The sequence below is a fragment of the Typopeltis vanoorti genome, chromosome 12, assembly GCF_054136105.1.
Source record: "Typopeltis vanoorti isolate ZY-2024b chromosome 12, IOZ_Tvanoo_1.0, whole genome shotgun sequence".
Lineage (NCBI taxonomy): Eukaryota > Metazoa > Arthropoda > Arachnida > Uropygi > Thelyphonidae > Typopeltis > Typopeltis vanoorti.
The window spans coordinates 85039021-85059500 of NC_143560.1; the positions used below are offsets into that span (position 1 = coordinate 85039021).

Here is a 20480-nt window from a genome sequence, read left to right on the forward strand (position 1 = left end):
ATTCCATAGCCATACGGTGCATTATGGGAATATTAGAAAAAAAAAGAGATAGAACACTACATAAATACAATATTAAAGCAACATTTAAATCAAAAAAATTAAAAAGCATACCTAGATAATCCAAAGATCCCCTTCCCTACTCACCTAGAAGTTTACAAAATCCAATGCAGGAGAAACAGGATGCCCAGTTCTAATTAGAAAAGACAGGTCTTTCCAACCATGCACTCCAAAAATGTCACAGAATTAACCAGAAAGGCACCAAATTTCTATGCCATACCAAAAAAATGGTTTGAAAAAAAATTTAAAGATATGATATTGCTTGTGAGATGCTGATTCGTCATCCAAATCTCAACAAGAATGATGGATCAGTAATTTCAAGAGTCTGAAAGACCAACCTACAATCCATATAAGAATCCAAAAGAATATCATGGCAAAACCCCAACGCAAGAAAACCTGACCAGTTGACAGAACCTAAGGATAACAGGACTGTACACTTGCAACTGATACAGTTAGAAAAATTGGAGAGCACGCGTGACCTCACACACATAAGGCGTGAAGACTTAGTTATTGTTATTTAGTCGCGTTTTATAATTTTTCCCGTAATTTAGTTCCATTAAACTTAATGAATTTAACAGATTTTTCCACGTCTTTTAATATTATTCCCTGGTTTCTATTTGATGACTACTGCAGATTCTTTAAAGGTTCTACATCTAAAATCCTCTTCAATATATGGCATGGAACTGTTATCACAATCTATTGAATGGTTTGAAGTTGAGAAATGATGTGCTAACCCTAAAGAATGAACATTCGAAAGAATGTTCATTCTTTCGAATTTCTAGGCTTCTTGAAGTTTGGCCTATGTAGGTAAGTCCACAGGTACATGGTATGCTATAAACACCTACATATTTGTAGAAAGCAACGCTATCCTTAGTGGATCTTAATAACTGTCTTGTAGTTGTCGTAGGTTTAAAAACAACTCTGATGTTAAATGGTCTCATGATTCTTGCTATTTTGGTGGAGACCGATCCAGCATAGGGTATGATGATGGATGATACGTACTGGGTCGGCTGAGGTTGTTGCTGGAGGTTGTTTCTATAGAGAATTTTGTTGATTATATTTTGATGATAACCATTTTGTGATCGAGTTTTTGATATAAGGGAAAGCTCAGCAAGTACCTCTGTGATGATATTTTTGGCTCTGTTTTTTTAGCATATGTATAATGCTCAGTTTATGTGCATAGTGATGATTGGATATATAATGGAGATAACATCCAGTATCTGTAGGTTTACGATATATTGTAAGTTTGATATTTCCATTATCTTGTTTTTTAACTAGTACATCTAAAAAGGGTAATTGATGATTGTTTTCCAATTCTAATATGAATTTAATTTTATGATGAAAGGAGTTAATTTTTTGGAGGAACTCATGTAAGGTATTTTCCCAGATAATGAACACATCATCAACATATCGCCACCAGACTGACAGTTTTGGATTTATTTTTGCTGGATGTCATTTTCTAATTTTTCGATGAACAGGTCCACACACGGTGGTGACAGGGGACTGCCCATGGCTAAGCCTTCTAGTTGTTGGTATACTAAGTTGTTAACATGTGGAAAAATGTGAAATTAAAATTAAAATGTGTTAACATGTGGAAAAATCTGTTAAATTCATTAAGTTTAAAGGAACTAAATTACGCAAAATATTATAAAACACGATTTAATAACCATAACTAAGTCTTCATGCCTTATGCGTGTGATGTCATGCATGCTCTCCAATTTGTCTAACTGTTTTTAAACTGTTACTTCATTTTTTTGTTTTTTGCATTTAATACTAGCATAACCTTTGTCGTCTTAACAAAGCTAGACAGTTACAACTAGCGAAAACTAGTAGACAATTTGTATAAATGTTTATTAAATCCATGGTCTTAAAAATCAAATAGTATGTTTCAATTTTAATGAAAAGAACCAAATAACAAATTTCATTATTATATCTTTATTAGTCTTTTTTTATTATAAAAAAACATTTAATTAAAATTCTGCTTTATTTTATTTATTTTTTTAACCCTTCCCCTCCTCCTTTTCCTCACCAGAGATCAAGCTAATGTAAATGGTTAACAAAGCAGTTATACTATAGCTTATTTATGTGTAATGTGATGTAGTTTGTGTTTTATTAATATATACATGCATTTCTGATGATGAACTGATGTAGAAGTCAAAATGTCAAGTATTCTTTTTCTTAACTGTAAGTAAACTGCTCTAATATATGCGTTTTGTCTCCATAAATTCTAATGAGAGATGAATCTCTCATTCATCAGTTTAATTTAAATAAGAATAAGAACTTCAAACTTTCCCAATTTTGAAAAATCTTAAATATCCCACATACTATAATTCTCTTTTTATTTTGCATTGTCCTATTTCAAACTGAATTCATTCTTTCCTTTGGCATATAATGACATACAGATCAAGCTTTCCTCATTTTGCAGCCTCCTTATTTGTAACATGTTTCTTTGTTATTCAATTCTCTTTTTAATTTTATAAGTTGCTTGAAAATGGACAAGAAACTTTGCCGAAAATTTTGCATATAATAAAAAATAAATAAATAAAAGTTTTTACTCCACTAAATTTGAATTCTAATACATAATTTGCATCTGCTATGATATGTATTAATCCTTTCTTTTAGTGTTGCATGGTGATCAGCATTCATTTTAGAAATTATGGACTTTACAACCGTGTTATAAATTTTATAACATGGTTGCAAAGTCCATAATTTTTAAAATGAATGATATGTATTAAATTTACAGTGCTAGTGAAGTTACATATCTATTAACATGTATCTAGGAAATTAGTTGAATATGGTAATATTTACCAAATTAAACTCATTTCAATATAATATTATTATATTATATTGAGAGATGGGCAAGTGGGCGTAGCTCAGATGGTAGAGCGCTCGCTTAGCATGCGAGAGGTACCGAGATCGATGCCTGGCGCCTCCAGTGTTTTTTGGAGTTCGAGGTTATATCGTAGTGTGTAGTGTTCGTGCAAGCTCCTAATAAGATAAGTATTATTTTCAGTTATCGTTGATAAAATTACTTAATATTGCGTAGTTTTGTTTGCCTTGCGTATTTTAGTGCGTCTATTTGTGTGTTTTTAGTGTATTATAACTTTTTATTTGATAAAACACGTTGCAATAATTATGGCACTTGTACGAAGGAAAATGGCGGCCAGTAATGATGGTTCGCCGTCTTTATCAAAGAACGGTAGTATAAAAGAAATGAGTCAGTGTACTACCTGTGAAATGTACGCTTTGCGGAGTGCGGTTGGAGTGTGGATAGATGATAATAAAGGATTGAATGTGTGTAGAAAATGTAGGGAGAATGAGGAATTGAAGGGTATTTCGGATCGTGAGTGTAATATTTTTGTCAAACTTCAGAATGAAGAAAATAGCGATATGACAAGAAACGGCAAGGTTGTACATGAGAATTATGAGAGTGTGAATGTAGAAAGTGTGAATGATAGTATTAATGGTTTCTCAGAGAATAAAAAAGATGAGATAGATGCATTGAGTGAGATCGCGTTGTTGAATAGTGCGATAGAAAGAGCAAAACAGCAGCTAGAGTGAATGAACAAAAGTAGACTGAATGAACCAACCAATAATAAAAGGTATGACAGGAAAAATAGACGTATGAATGTGAACATGAACAAAATGAAGGATAGAGTGCTGTATGGAGACTCGTTAGTACGAGGTGTGTTAGTAGAGGATTTGACAAAATCGTACCAACCTGGTGCGACCATAAAGGATGTAACTGAGTCTATTAGAGAGCAAAAGGAAAGGGTGAAAGAAATGATTGTTGTGGCAGGTACGAATGATTTGAAAGGAGATAAAATGGAAATGATAGAAGACCTGAATGAATTGTTTGAGGTAGCAAAAGAAAAGAGTGAGAGAGTTAGAATGATTAGTCTTTTGCCACGGTATGACAGTGAAATGTTTAAAAGGAGGGCCATAATTGCGAATGACTTTATGCGTGGGTTATGTATGACGAGTGGTGTGGAATTTGTGTGGAACAAAATGGGGGGAGGAGTATTGTTGATGATAGCTGATGAGCTAGAGCCAAGGAGAGTAGAAGTTGAATTGCAGGATAGAGAAAAGAGCACATTTGAGGCCATTTGGTGTGAGATTGTGGCTAGCAGAACTAAATATACAATTGGGTGCTGCTATAGACCAGGTGATGGAAAAGATGGTGGTGACAGTATGCATAAGCAAATAGAAGAAATGAGTGGAAGGAGGGTGATTATTATGGCAGATTTCGACTATCGAGGCATTGATTGGAGTGAGGAGAGGACACGCGGGAGGAAAGAATTGGATTTTATGCGGTTATTATTATTATTATAATTATTATTGTTCCGGAAAACTCCAAGGAGTCGACAGACTCATCGAGGGAGGCCCTAACATCATGTCAAGAACAACTATTCAACATTCACACAGTATCTATCATACCTTGCCTTGAACTCATTCACGGTCGTAGCACCCACAACAGACTCTGGAAGCTTATTCCACTCATTTACCACTCTCCAAGTAAAGAACCTAGCTCTAACACCCTTGTCAACCACACTCTTGCCCAGCTTCCATGCATGGCCCCTAGTCCTCCCACCACCAGTCATATTTTCAAAAATATCTTCTGGATCAATCTTATAAAAACCCTTCAGTAATTCCACATGTACCCTGTCTTAATTGAAAATTCTACACCTTTAGCCACCTCCCATGTCAAGACCCTATGATCACTCTCACCGATTGGTGACAATGTGGTCATATTTGTTACAGCCATATCCTCAGATGTAATTACTAGGTCAAGCACTCTCTGACCCTTGTATTTTCCATTACATGATGTCGCAGATAGTTATCCCTTAATAACCACATAAAATCCAGTTCCTTCCTCCCGTGTGTCCTCTCCTCACTCCAATCAATGTGACCATAGTTGAAATCTCCCATAATAATCACCCTCCTTCCACCCATTTCTTCTATTTGCTTGTGCATACTGTCACCACCATCTTTTCCATCACCTGGTCTATAGCAGCACCCAATTGTATATTTAGTTCTGCTAGCCACAATCTCACACCAAATGGCCTCAAATGTGCTCTTTTCTCTATCTTGCAATTCAACTTCTATTCTCCTTGGCTGTAGCTCATCAGCTATCATCAACAATACTCCTCCCCCCATTTTATTCTCTCTGTCATTCCTGAACACACTATACCCATCACATTCAATCCCACTACTTATATCATCTACAGTCAGCCATGTTTCACTAATACCTATAACCTGTGGTCTGGAAGTGCCAACCATGGCCAAAAACTCTTCCTTCTTGTTCCTAATACTAATAGTATCAGTGTACATGAATTTAAGACCCCCATTAGCCCCAACCCTATCTTGATGCCTTATATTAACTATCCCACTCAGATTTGTTGTCCTTATTTGCTCTGGCATATTATATTCATTCTTACATTCAACTGCCTCCATAAGGACTGTATATCTACTCCCCCCCCCCTCTTAACAAATCTAGTTTCCCTGAATTTGCACATGCACTACATTCAGCAACACTTTCTCAAATCTTCTTACACCGTAACCATTCAAATGCAAGCCATCCATCTTATATAGATCCTTTCGCCCATCAAACTCACTCCACACATCCACAAATTCCACACCACTCGTCATACATAACCCATGCATAAAGTCATTCGCAATTATGGCCCTCCTTTTAAACATTTCACTGTCATACCGTGGCAAAAGACTAATCATTCTAACTCTCTCACTCTTTTCTTTTGCTACCTCAAACAATTCATTCAGGTCTTCTATCATTTCCATTTTATCTCCTTTCAAATCATTCGTACCTGCCACAACAATCATTTCTTTCACCCTTTCCTTTTGCTCTATAATAGACTCAGTGACGTCCTTTATGGTCGCGCAGGTTGGTACGATTTTGTCAAATCCTCTACTAACACACCTCGTACTAACGAGTCTCCATACAGCACTCTATCCTTCATTTTGTTCATGTTCACATTCATACGTCTATTTTTCCTGTCATACCTTTTATTATTGGTTGGTTCATTCAGTCTACTTTTGTTCATTCACTCTAGCTGCTGTTTTGCTCTTTCTATCGCACGATTCAACAACGCGATCTCACTCAATGCATCTATCTCATCTTTTTTATTCTCTGAGAAACCATTTATACTATCATTCACACTTTCTACATTCACACTCTCACAATTTTCATGTACAACCTTGCCGTTTCTTGTCATATCCCTATTTCCTTCATTCTGAAGGTTGACAAAAATATCACACTCACGATCCGAAATACACTTCAATTCCTCATTCTCCCTACATTTTCTACACACATTCAATCCTTTATTATCATCTAACCACACTCCAACCTCACTCCGCAAAGCGTACATTTCACAGCTAGTACACTGACTCATTTCTTTTATGCTACCGTTCTTTGATAACAATGGCGAACCATCATTACTGGCTGCCATTTTCCTTCGCACAGATGCCATACTTATTTGCAACGTGTTTTGTCAAATTATACGTTATAACACACCAAAAACAGACGCACTAAAATACGCAAGGCAAACAAAACAAAACTACACAATATTAAGTAATTTGTATCGATAAGTGAAAATGATACTTATCTTATCTGGAGCTTGCACGAACACTACACATTACGAATTCATGTTGCGGCGACTTCCCGACATAGATTATGTTATAAAACACTTTAGTAACACTAACCACGCTAATAAAGCTCCAATAATATACCAAAATTACACACTTAAGTCCATTAAATTGAATCCAAAACATCAATAAATCAACAAAAAACACAAATCTCTCAGGAGCTCTCTGATAGCACGTCTGTTCACCAGCTAGCCTCGACACCCTCCAATCTTATTAAGGGATAACTATCTGCAACAGCATGCAATGGAAAATACTAGGGGTCAGAGAGTGCTTGATCTAGAAATTACATCTGAGGATTTGGCTGTAACAAATATGACCACATTCCCACCAATCAGTGAGAGTGATCATAGGGTCTTGACATGGGAGGTGGCTAAAGGTGTAGAATTTTCAATTAAGACAGGGTACATGTGGAATTATCGGGCTGGAAAGTATGACAAGCTTAGGAGTTTGATTGGCTCAGTGCCATGGCATTTACAACTGCAAGGACTAGAAGTTGATAGTGCATGGGAGGTAGTTAAGAAGTGCTTGCATGAAGCAATGGCTGACTGTATACCTAGAGTCCGAATACTAAATCAAGTAGGGGTTAAATGGATGAATAACACCATTAAGCTTGAGCTGCAAAAAAAGAAACAACTATGGAGGGAATTTAAGGAGAAAGGTGACCGGCAGGCACATGAATGGTATAAAGCGCAGGCCAGAAGGGTGACGAGTGTGGTAAGAAAAGCAAAAAAGGATTACGAAATAACATTGGCCATGCAGGCTAAAGAGAATCCTAAACAGTTTTTTAGATATGTAGCAAGTAAAAGGAAAAATGTACATGGCAGAATGATTTTAAAGAATGCCGATGGTAGGGAGGTAACTGAATCAGTTGAGATAGCCGAGTTACTGAGTGAGCACTTTGCAAGAATATATCATCCAGGTAGTGACATAGCAGAAAAGAATAAACCAGTAGATTATACGGGAATTGTGGTGAATGAAGTGGAGGTGAGTAGTCTATTGCATAACCTCAATGTCAATACATCTGTGGGATTGGATGGTATACCAGCTCGTGTAGTACGAGAAGCAGCTAAAATATTGTCAGTACCCTTGACCATTTTGTTTAATTTGAGTCTCGGGTCTGGGTTAGTCCCGAGCGGGTGGAAGGAGGGAAAAACAGTTCCACTGCATAAAGGTGGTTCCAAGACTGCTGTTGTAAATTACCGACCGATTAGCATATCAGGAATCATTGTCAAGGTCTTAGAGAAATTAGTCAAGAAAAGAATACAGGTTTGGATAGATGAAAATGGGATATTGTATGGGGGACAACATGGTTTTGTGAAGGGTAGATCATGCCTCAGTAACTTGCTCACGTTTTATAACACAGTGACGGCTGAACTGGATACAGGTAATGGCTTTACAGTGATACTACTGGACCTTGCCAAGGCCTTTGATAGGATACCACATGGAACTCTAATCAGTAAACTGGAGCAGATGGGTATAGATATAGGGTTGGTGAGATGGATAGGAGGGTGGTTGAAGAAGAGATATTAAAGAGTGGTTTATTCAGGAGTGGAGTCTAAAAGACGTCTTGTGACTAGTGGAGTGCCACAGGGCTCTGTTCTTGGACCACTACTTTTCAATTTGTTCATCAGTGATATTGGAAAGGATCTGAGAATAAGTGTTCACTTGTTTGCTGATGATGCAAAGTTGGGTAGAGCAATTGTGAGTGCACAGGATGTCAAAATTTTACAGGATGATTTGGATAGTTTGGAGGACTGGGCTAGGAAAAATGGATGTTAGTTTAATGTGGCAAAGTGTAAGGTTATGCACTTTGGGGTGAAAAGAACAGCAGCAGTATATCGCATTGGTGGAACCGTACCCCAGGAGATTGACGAGGCCAGGGATTTGGGAGTGCTGGTGGATAGGGAGTTGAAGTTTAGGGAGCACATTGCAAAAGTGACTAAAACAGCTCACCAAATCACTTGGCTTATGAAAAATACTTTAACATGCAGAGACAAACAAGTTGTTGTTCCTCTGTATTGAGCCTTGATAAGACCCCATCTGGATTTCTGTGCCCAGTTATGGGCACCAGGGTTTCTTCGTGATGGGAAGGAAGTGGAGAGGGTCTAGAGACGAGTGACCAAGATGATAGCAGGTCTGTGGAATGAACCTTATGAGAATAGGTTCAGGATTTGTGGGTTGCAGAAATTGGACGATAGGCGAAGGAGGGGTGATATGATTGAGACATTCAAATTACTGAAGGGTTTTTATAAGATTGATCCAGAAGATATTTTTGAAAATATGACTGGTGGTGGGAGGACTAGGGGCCATGCATGGAAGCTGGGCAAGAACGTGGTTGACAAGGGTGTTAGAGCTAGGTTTTTTACTTGGAGAGTGGTGAATAAGTGGAATAAGCTTCCAGAGTCTGTTGTGGGTGCTACGACCGTGAATGAGTTCAAGGCAAGATATGATAGATACTGTGTGAATGCTGATTAGTTGTTCCAGACATGATGTTAGGGCCTCCCTCGATGAGTCTGTCGACTCCTTGGAGTTTCCCGGAACAACAATAATAATAATATTATATTAAATTTATATTATAAATTCAAATTTCAGAGAGGAAGACCCCGACTTCAATGGAAAGACAACATCAAAGATTGGACAGGCAAGAATCTTTCAAAAGCAAGAGATAGAGAAGCATGGAAGTGGACTGTTCATCAGTTGCAAACCCTCTTAAAGAAGAGGCTACAGGATTGGATTATAAATTCGATACTGAATTTCAATAGTGAATTTCAAATATCATATGCACTAGGAACATATGATTTTTTCTCAACTTGTCTATAATAATAATGTAAGAATTTAAGACTACCAACACTGTCTGAAAGAACCAATACTGCAATTAACATTCTCTATTTTAGGTTAGCAAGCTATTTCATCAAAGTAGCCCACACTTTACTTGGTTTTCAGGGCAACAAAGGAAGACCCTATATTCATTAAAAGAGTAAGTCAGGTTTTGAATGAAAGAAAGGAAAAAAAAAAGCAATTTGACAGACTTTGGAAGATTAATAAACAGAGTTTAAGTCATCTTTTCTCATACTTAATAATAAAAATATAACTCAAGAATAAAAATATACTTTGTACTTAGATCCGAACAGAAATAGAGCGTGCTCTCCTATCATCACGATCAGTTGGGCATGCAAAGTGCATACTAAGATTTTCACTGGCATATGTGAAAATACACTAAAATGATGATGTTTTATGTAAGAGATTGTTTCTGACTAATTTTAAAAGAGAGGTATGAATATTGTATAGGCAGTAAGGATTCAGCTATATGGAGGGAAAGTCCTGTTCTGTATTTTAGTTTCTTCTCTTTATGAGCAGTGCCTCCACCAGATTAATTCCCATCGCCACATTTTTATGTTCATAAAGAGCACATAATGGCTGTGGATCTATAAGGCTCTTTTTTTCATAAATATTTTGACAACTGCAACATCCCCTCCAAAACCAAAAAAAAGACAGAAAACAAAAACTTCCAAAACACACACAATAAAATTATGCATCTATAAATTAAAGATACCAAGAAATTATATACTTGGTTTAATCCTTTATCCAAGTGTAAGCAAACAAGTTTGCGCTTCAACTATTTTCAGGACTGGGGCAACTCGTATACAGAAGCTAAGACTTCACATTACTTACCTCAGTATCCTATAATGCAAAGCACATAGGATATGTGCTTTGCATTATAGGATGCTAAGGTAAGTAATGTGAAGCACGTGTCTTTATTTTAAGTTCCTGTGAAGATGGCAACGTGACGTTGCCAAAATATTGGAAATATTATTATTATTATTATTTGACACCTCCAGGGAGTCAAGGACTCATCGAGGGAGGGCACCTGCTATACAACTCTGTCTCCGCTGCTCAATCCACCAACTGACTGCAACTACACCAACGCCATCGACCGCCGACCACCACTACTAGTATTTCCACAGACACTCACAAACATCCATGTCCACGGCGGGATAAGAACCCGCAGCCTTTTGGCAGGAGAACGGATATGCTAACCACTCGGCCAGCCAGGCCAGCCAAATATAGATTAAAGTTTAATTTAATTTATATCCATTGTACGTTATAATTTCCTTAAGTTATTTAATATGCACATATGACAAGTAATAATGGCATTTGGAATCTAACTTCTCTATTTCTCCAACCTGAAAACATACTCTGAAAAGGTCAGGTCAGCTTCACTGGAACTCTCATGTTCCCCATTCCTACTTCTCTCAAAATGTAAAAGAATTTCTCTTCTTTTCTCATATCTAATCCTTTTCTTTTTTATTAATATATTTACTCAACAATTAACAGTGATGTGCCAGAATTAGAGCCTCTAATGTATATGTGCAAGCCTTGCTGATCTAAAATAAACTTACTTAGAGCAATTTAAATTAAAGATACCAAAAAATTATATACTTGGTTTAATCCTTTATCCAAGCATAAGCAACAAAGTTTGCAGCTAAAGTAATTTCAGGACTGGGCAACTCATATATAGAAGCTAATGACTTCTCATCACTTGCCTTAATATCCCATAATGCAAAGCACATATCCTTACAGGTACATATAATACTATGCATTACAGAAGGGTCACTACCCTGTTTTGACCTTTATTTTGACCAGTCTCGTCAGTGGGAGCCAGACCCAGAGTGATACTAAGGTTGAAGTAATGCCGAAGTCATATTTTCATATATACGAGCAGCCAAAAGGTGTCGCATCTTATTATTAAAATACTCTGGATTAGAGATAGTTGTTGGAAATTTTTCCACTTGGTTATACTATAAATTAAAGATACCAAGAAATTATATACTTGGTTTAATCCTTTATCCAAGTGTAGGAAATAAAGTTTGTACCTGAAGTATTTTGAGGACCGGGACAACTTGTATATATAGGCTAATAACTTCACATCACTTACCTTAGTCCCATAATGCAAAGCACATATCCTTGCGGATATGCATAATGCTATGCATTATGGGAAGGGTCACTACTCAGATCGTTTTTTACCTTTATTGAGGTTTCATCAGTGGCAGCCAGACTCAGAGGTTATACATACCCGTAAGGATATGTGATTTGCATTATGGGATACTAAGGCAAGTGATGTGAAGTCATCAGCCTCTATATACGAGTTACCCCAGTCCTAGAAATACTTCAGGCACAAACTTTGTTTGTTTACACTTGACTAAAGGATTAAACCACATATATAATTTCTTGATATCTTTAATTTTTAGTATAACCAAGTGGAAAAACTTCCAACAACTATCTCTAATTTAGAGCAATTTCTTGCATCTTTTGTAGAAAAAATAAGTACCATTGCAAAACTTAAGAGATTGATTTCATAGAGAATTTTTTTTCTACATATCAAGTGTATCAAAAAAAATTCAAAAATTGATCACCACAGAAGCAAACATAACTGAAGAATCTACAATGCAAACATGGCAATAACACATGACTAATATAGAGCTGCATAGTCTGAACTGTGCTCAAGTCCTAATGATTTTTTTTGTTAAAGTTATGTTAAAAAAAACAATTTCCAATAAAAGGGATAAGCTTAGCCCATCAGACTATTTAGATTAAGGCAATGTTCCCCTAGCTCTCTTTGTGCAACAAGGAATCTTTAGTTTGGAGGAGATAGCATGTTGTTCAAATCCAGAATGTTCCAGCTCGTGGAATTGATATTTAGATGTTCTTCATGATGAGAAATGCAGATCTATCAGTCTGGTCAGAGTAAGACAGACTGGAGGTGCAAGGAATTTGATAAATGCCAGAGTAGGCCAATGAGGAGTCCTCCTTTGCAGAGAATAGAAAGGAGGAAAATTTGTCAATCAAGCAAAATGTTACTTGGATACCAACAGACCTAAATATGGAGATTGCATTCAGTTGACATCTTTCAGAAAGATGTCAACTGAATGCAACTGAACAGACAAACTCCACAACTGACTTTGCTGACAAATGACTCAGTTAAGCCATTATTAGACAGGAAGGTAGATTTTATATACTATATTTCTTGTGTCAATAATGCCTCAGAAGACCAAAAGGAGAGAGCTCAAATGGCATGAATTTTGATGGTGCCAGACATTTACCAAGGATGGCAGTGGAGTGATGTGACACAGCATGAATATATTGCCAGGTGTAAGCTTTTTTCTTAAAAATGGAAAACTCAAGATTCACATCTGGCTGACAAATAGGAGATCTAGAAAGAAAAAAGATAAAAAGATGAAGTTATGGGCATTGAAACAGTCTGAAGTAAAGCAAGAATTTGAGTCTTGGATTAGATCCAAAGCCAGTGAGTTAACTACAGACAATGTAGATGAGGAATGGAAAAAAGTTTGGGATGTAATGGTGGGAACAGCATAAGAACATATGGAAGGAGAAAAGGAAACATGATGGTGGAATGAAAAGACTTAAAGAAGCGGTCAAATTAAAAAAATAACATTTTTCAGAGGTTTATGAAGACTAGATCAAATTATGATAGACTTGTTTATAATCAGAGGAAGAGCTATCAAAAAAATCATTACAGAGGAAAAGATAAAAATCTGGGCTGAATTTACATATAAATTGGAAGATGTTAATGGGAACAAAAAAAAATGTTATATGGACTTCTGAAGAATAGAAGAAGAAATGAGAAGCCAAGTTTTTTTAATAAATGGGGATAGAAATCTTGTGACTATTAGAAGAAAGACTAAGATGATATGGGAATGTTAAATATCTATTAAATAAAGAGGAAAGCTGCAGTGAAATAAATTGGAATTAATACAGTGGTGAGAGAGATAATACGGAAATAAGTCTGGACAAGGTTGAAGAAGCATTAAGGAAGATGAAGAATGAAAAATCCTCTGGAAAAGATGAGCTTGCCTGATGAAATGATCAGAGTTTCTGGTAGTACAGGGGTGAATTGAATTGGTTATGTGAATCTTTAGACTGATCTGGAGAGAGAAGATGGTGCCTGGTCAAGAGGATTATTTTTCCAGTATATAAAGGAGGCTCAAGAAGGGAATATACTAATTATAGAGGAATAACATTATTGTGTCACTGTGCAAAGATTTATGAAAGGATAATAGCAAAAAGAATAAGAGATAAAATAACCAAAAGCATAAAAGAGAAAGTAGTTTGGTTTTAGAAAAGGGCAATCAACCCTTGATATTATTAACTGTTGTAGAAGAAATGATGAAAAGACACTAGGAATGATTTATACTAAAAAATGGACTTCAACAAGGAAGTATGTATCTCCATTGCTATTTATTGTGGTGATGAATAGTGGCCTAAATATGGTTAATGACCAGAAAGGAGAAACATCTGTGTTTGCAAATGATGTGGTGAATTTGGGCACATTCAGAAATACTACCGAAGAAATTAGACAAATGGAATAGTGATACAGAACTATGGATTACATATTAATAGTAAGAAGAGTAAGAGCATGGTTTTAAATCATTGTGGAAAGGTAAACATTAACAGTGTTGGACTTGACAAGCAAGATTTGAAGAGTACTGAAAACTTCAAATACTTGAGAAGTATACTTTCTACTGATGGAAGTTTAGACTAGGAGATAATGAGGAGTATTTCACTAGGTCAATACTGTAAGCAGTCTACTTAGGGAGAGTGAAGTCCTACTAAGTGCAAGCTTTTGATTAACAAAAGCTTTTTGCCAATTTTGACTTATGCAGCAGAGACATGGAGACTGACAAAAAGAGACATGAATGGAATACAAGCAATGGAAATGAAAGTTTTAAGCTCAATGTTGGCAAAAACAAGGAAAGGCGGAATAAGAAATGTGGACATTACAAATAATATAGGCTTAGAAAGTGTTGAAGAAATGCTTATGAACTCTCACTTGAAGTGGTTTGGATATCTAATGAGAATAAACTCATTAGAAAGAATACCAAAAAGAATGTATAAAATGCCATTTGATGGGAAGAGCCCAAGAGGAAGACTGTGGAAAAGTTAGAGAGATAAGATAAGAGAAGATCTAGAAAATAGAAACCTGAAAAAAGGCACAGTGTTCATGAAGGAAGAATTTGGGAGGATAGAAAGAAATGGATATATCTGATGCACTGATCTGACAGTTTCTGTCAGAACAGTTGTTGCTAAAGAAGAGAGAGAGAGAGAAAAAAAAGATAGTTTTCTAAACTGTATCAGTGGAAGAACAGGCATTAATCTGTTTTTAGAAAAAAATCCACAGTGAACAACATATTCATGCACTGTCATACTATCATTCTTGAAATAATTGGTGCATCAAAACTCTTATCTGCTCTAAGCTTGTTTCATTATTCTAATGAAGCATTACTGACACAAGCAATCCACTATATCAATCCTCCTGCCTGTATAAAAGCTTGAGTCATTCATCAACAAGTCAATAATAATTAAAGATTCTCTGCCAGTCTCTAGGAAGATGTCAATTATATTTCCATCCTGTATGCTAAAGGTGTATATGAATGCATCTTAAAATTACTTAGGTCCATTTGCATCTGAGTATCCTTTTGCCCAATATCAACAAACTTGTCTCCTTAAAATGATGTTGGATTTAATATCCACTTAATTTATATAATTTTGCATTGCCGAAATGAAGCCTTTGGGCTCTTTATTTTAATAAATACTTTAAGCACCGACGAACATTTCGCTTACAGAAAATACACCTCTCCGATGCTTAAAGTTCCTTAGTACTGAGAGTTTTTGCTCTCTTAGGTTTCTGCCTAGTCTCTGACAAAAACCAATGAGAATGAAACAGCTGTCGGACTAGTGAAACCTTATCAAGATAAACCAACAGGAGACAAATATATGGGCACTTTGAGCATTCGTCACTTCCTATAAGGTTCAGCTAAGACAACTCGTAGTAAGGGGGTGTTGTATTCCCACAAGATCTCTGGTCAATTTTCGCAAGAAACTTTTATACTTTCTGTATTCGGCTTTGAAATGATGTTGAATTTAATATCCACTGCCTAGTCTCTGACAAACACCAATGAGAATGAAACAGCTGTCAGACTAGTGAAACCTAATCAAGATAAACCAACAGGAGACAAATATATTGGCACTTTGAGCGTTCGCCACTTCCTATAAGGTTCAGCTAAGACAACTCGTAGTAAGGGGGTGTTGTATTCCCGCAAGATCTCTAGTCGATTTTTGCACGAAACTTTTATACTTTCTGTATTCGGCTTTGAAATGATGTTGAATTTAATATCCACTTAATTTATATAATTTTGCATCGCTGAAATGAAGCCTTTTGGCTCTTTATTTTAGTAAAAACTTGCCTCCTTCTAGACTCTGCAAAGGTCAAACTTCTCCCACTAACTAACCCTGGGTGCTTCATGAAATTTCTTACATCTGCAGTCTATTGCAGATGTAAGAAATTTCAGACAGAATGCAGTATATATTTCAGACAGAATGGCAGATCTACAGCTTACATACTGTGAAGAGCATCTAAACTATATTAAACTCTCATCAGATAGAACAAAACAGGATTCATTGAAAAAACAACTTCCCATAAGGATTATGAGAAATGGTTTTCCTTATCACGACTCACCCTAATGTTTTTTTATTTATTTTTTTAAACATCATTAGCAGGACTTGACAAATACACTAGCCCACTCACCCATGACAAATATGTTTTGCCTACTTGACATGGGTGAGTGGGCAAGCAGCTGCAGACTGGCAAAATAGAATATTTTTTGTTTAATAAAAAATAATTTTCTAAAGAAATCTTTTTTTAACTTGAAAAAACACAGATGCAGCACCACTAATCAGTTTATGGAACTCCTATTGACTTATGACAATAGGAGTTCCATAAACTTCCATAAGATTCTTTGACAATGTCTTTTGACTTTGACTTCATAAGTCAAAAGACATTGTCAAAGAATCTTGGGCTAGTACATTTTTTGTATGGCGAGTAGGATTTTGTACAGTTTGCCAAGTCCTGATAATTAGGAATTAAGTCCATTTTGGACCATACTGCTCTACATTTTTATGGGTTACTACTAGATTTGCAATGTTAATTCTTCAGTTATATTTGTTCAATATTTGAATTTTATACAGATGATCTCCCTGATACTTTGGCACAAATTCTATATACAATAAATCTTTTCATGTAAGCTTTCTGTTATTCTCTATTTCATCTAAATATGCCTAACCACATCTGGTACAACAAAAGTGGTTAACACAAAAATTGCTATTATACACAAATTCTTTTTCAAAAAAAGAAGCCAGGAAAACTTTTCTACTCACTTAAAATAGTTCAAAACTGCAACAAGATCAACTGCTATATCTTGGATTGATGGAAACTGAAATCTACAATAAGAAAAAATGCCACTGTTTTAATGGATCAATGAATATGAAAAATTTTCTGATTTGCAATGCATTTAATATGTATTACTATTATATAAAGATTATATTCTTTTATGGATACACTAATGGAAGAGGAAAAAATTGCTTTGTAATAAAAATATATAAATAGCAGAAAAATTCATACATTTCCCCACTGCTAACATGCACTGCACATCTAGCTAAAATTTCTACTGAACATTAGTTGAAGATCTGAGACTACAGGATTTGAGATAACTTCTTGGAAATTGCTGTTGTTTTTCTCTAATGATTCTTATATTCAACTGAAATAAACTAAGAGTCAAGTTTAGTTATGACAGATTTCAGTGCATGTCAAAAATCTAAGTGAAATTTGTTATATTGCAGCTGCTTGGAAAGAAGTCAACGGACACCCCCCCCCATGGGTAAGGGACATCATGCTATGTAACTAGTCACATGTGTGTGTGTGTGTGTGTGTGTGTGTAGCCAGTAAAAATTGGAAGAATATAATGCTTCCAGTGCAACTGTGTCCAGGTGAAATGGCTCCAAGAAGGAAATTAACAAAGTTTGAAAGAGGCATTGTCATTGGAAGCCATGTTGTAGGCCTTTTGACAAATTGGGCCATCCTAGGTCAATATGGTATCAATGATACCATACTGAGATGGAAGCACAGGGAGTCAACTCCAAGTGCTGCCCACAATGGACAACTCACCACACTCACCAAACATGACTGTTGGGTGCTATGAAGGATAATATGTAAAAAACCACCATTTGTCAGTCAACACATCGGATGTAGAGGTCCAGGAACTACAAATCTGCACAAAAATATTCTGAACTGAGGCTCACAACATGGGTTTCCATGCAATATGCAAGTCCCACATTACCTGAACCAACATGCAATATCATCTTCAGTGGTGCAAAGAGCATGCAGAGTGGGACGTGGAAGATTGGAAAACTGTGTTATGGAGCAACAACTCATTCTACATCCTCTACCGAGCAGATGGATGGGTGTGGAAGATGCCTGGTGAACATCTCATATCAGCGTACGTAATCCCAACTATGAAATTTGGAGGTGGTGGTGTGATGGTATGGTCCTGTTTTTCCTTGTTTAGCCTCAGACTTCTGTTTGTGATGCTACGAACACTGAACTCCAAGAGATATATGAACATGCTGGACAATGCAGCGCTTCCTACTTTGCGGGATTTCTATGGAACTGACCATTGTCTCTTTCAGCAAGGCACTTCACTATGTCATAAGACTGCTGCTGTAACTGCATGGTTTGTGGACATGAACATCGCCACATTTAACTGGCCTCCACTGAGCCCTGATCTCAACTCTATTGAACATCTGTAGGATGAACTGGAATACCAGATGAGCTCAAGGGACATCCATTCCCCCCCCCTCCAACAGTCCAGAACCTCATTACATGCCTACAGGAAGAATGGTCCAAAATTCCCATAGATCACTATTTTATGCTTGTGGAAAGTGCACCTCACAGGATTGCTGCAGTCATCACGGCAAAAGAAGGTCCTATATCTTATTAAGGTGAGCACCATGGCTGTTTGTTCCATACACTAGTGCCTGTTGACTTCTTTCTAAGCAGTATATAATTAAAGTACATTTTATTATATAATAATGTTAAAAGTGCATTGATTTTCTATTTTATTACACAATACAGTTATCAAGAAACATAGCTCATCAATTTTTGCATGATTCTGATACTGATGAAAAAATCATGAGAGTTTCAAGAGTGCTCATTTTCTCATAATTAATTTCATCACCTGTCATGAATTACATCAACCAGTTGGATCAATGTCAATTTCTCAATCAACAGGATATTTTAACCTCAGCAGAACCACATTCCAAAAAACTAACTTAATAAGAAACAGAAATACAGCAGCAAAATTTATATTTCATCCTATCTTCTGAATATTTATAGTGAATATGTTATGAGAATGACTGACTTAGCTAAAGATATAGCAGGAATTAAGATTAGTGGCAGAAAAATAACTTGATTATGCAGATGACACAGCGACAGAAACTAAAGAAGATCTGGAGTGGTTGATTCTGTTAGTTAAGAGGGAAAGCTGGCTTAATTTAAACATCAGCAAAGCAAAAGTCACGTGACCGAAAGTTATGATTTACTGGGGTCCAGAATAAGAAATGACAGTCAATGTAAAGATGAAATTAAAAGAAGGATGGCTATAAGGAAAACAGCTACATTAAACTAGACAAAAATTATGAAAGACAGAGAAGTTAGTATGGCCAAATGTTATAATTGTTGAAAACTGGATGATTTTGTGCAGATTTGGATTCATGTGAATTATGGAGACTATTAACAATCCCATGGACCCACAAGAAATATTAATAAGAAGGTTCAGAGATTATAAAGACAGAATGCTCCTTGAAGGCAATGATCGTTAAACAGAGATTAATGCGTTTTGGATGCATTATGTGACCAGATCAATCATTAAAAAAAAAAGGCAATTATGATGGGGAAGATTGAGGGCATGAGAAAGAGAGCAAGACAACGAAAGAGTTCGATGAGTAAAATAACATAACTTTCCAACATGAATTTTACAACTGCTGAAAGAGGAGACCAAATGAGATGAGGAGCTTACGTTTACAAGATCACTAAGTGTTCAGAAATGACCAGATGGAACATAATAACAATGGTACAGACTCTAAAATAACTGTGGACTGGATGAAGCTGGCTTAATTTATTTCAAAGTATTTTAATTAATTAAAAGAATGATCATTTTAATAAAATGTGAAATTGGTAAGATTATGAGGCAACTGGGAGCTACAACATGGAAAGAGGAGTTGTGTGGGAAAGATAAAGAGCTATTTAACAGATGCGATATCTAGGTATATCCCAAAGGTGAAAAGACTAAATAAGGTAGGAGTAAATTAGATGAACGAAGAGATTAAGCATGAAATCTGGAAGAGGGCTGCACTGTGAAAGCAACACAAGATGAATGGTGTTGGATGTGATAGGATGAGTGTGATCAGTTGCATGAAGAGTACAAAGAGCAGGCTAGGAATGTAACTCGGTTAGGAAAGGGTGTGAAAGTGCAGTATTATTATTACTATTTATATAGATACTCCATGGAGTCAAAAGACTTATCACAGGAGACCCACACTATCCATTAACACAATACCTGTAATACATCTCCTTAATCTTATTCACTGTTGGGGTGCCCACAACCAGCTCCGGAAATCAATTCCACTCATTTACCACTCTCCAAATAAAGAACCTAGTCCATACACCCTTATTAACCATAGTCTTAGACAACTTCTAAGTGTGACCTTGTTTTCCCATGCATAGAAAAATTTCTTTTGTGTCGATCTTATAGAATCCCTTTAGTAACTTATAAGTTTCTATCTTATCAGCTACTACTCTGCCTATCAACTAAACTTTGCAACCCACACACCTTCATTCTAGCCTCATA

The 20480-nt window shown here is 36.2% G+C and overlaps 1 protein-coding gene across 1 annotated transcript in view; it reads right to left on the minus strand.

Annotated features, from left to right (window-relative positions):
• LOC150100952 (uncharacterized protein ZK1073.1-like) overlaps positions 1 to 20480 on the minus strand; it is a 355092-nt gene that overhangs the window by 218532 nt on the left and 116080 nt on the right. The window contains exon 5 of the mRNA XM_090401442.1: positions 16954 to 17016. Coding sequence (XP_090257568.1) covers positions 16954 to 17016 — 63 coding nt within the window. The remainder of the gene's footprint in view (positions 1 to 16953; positions 17017 to 20480) is intronic.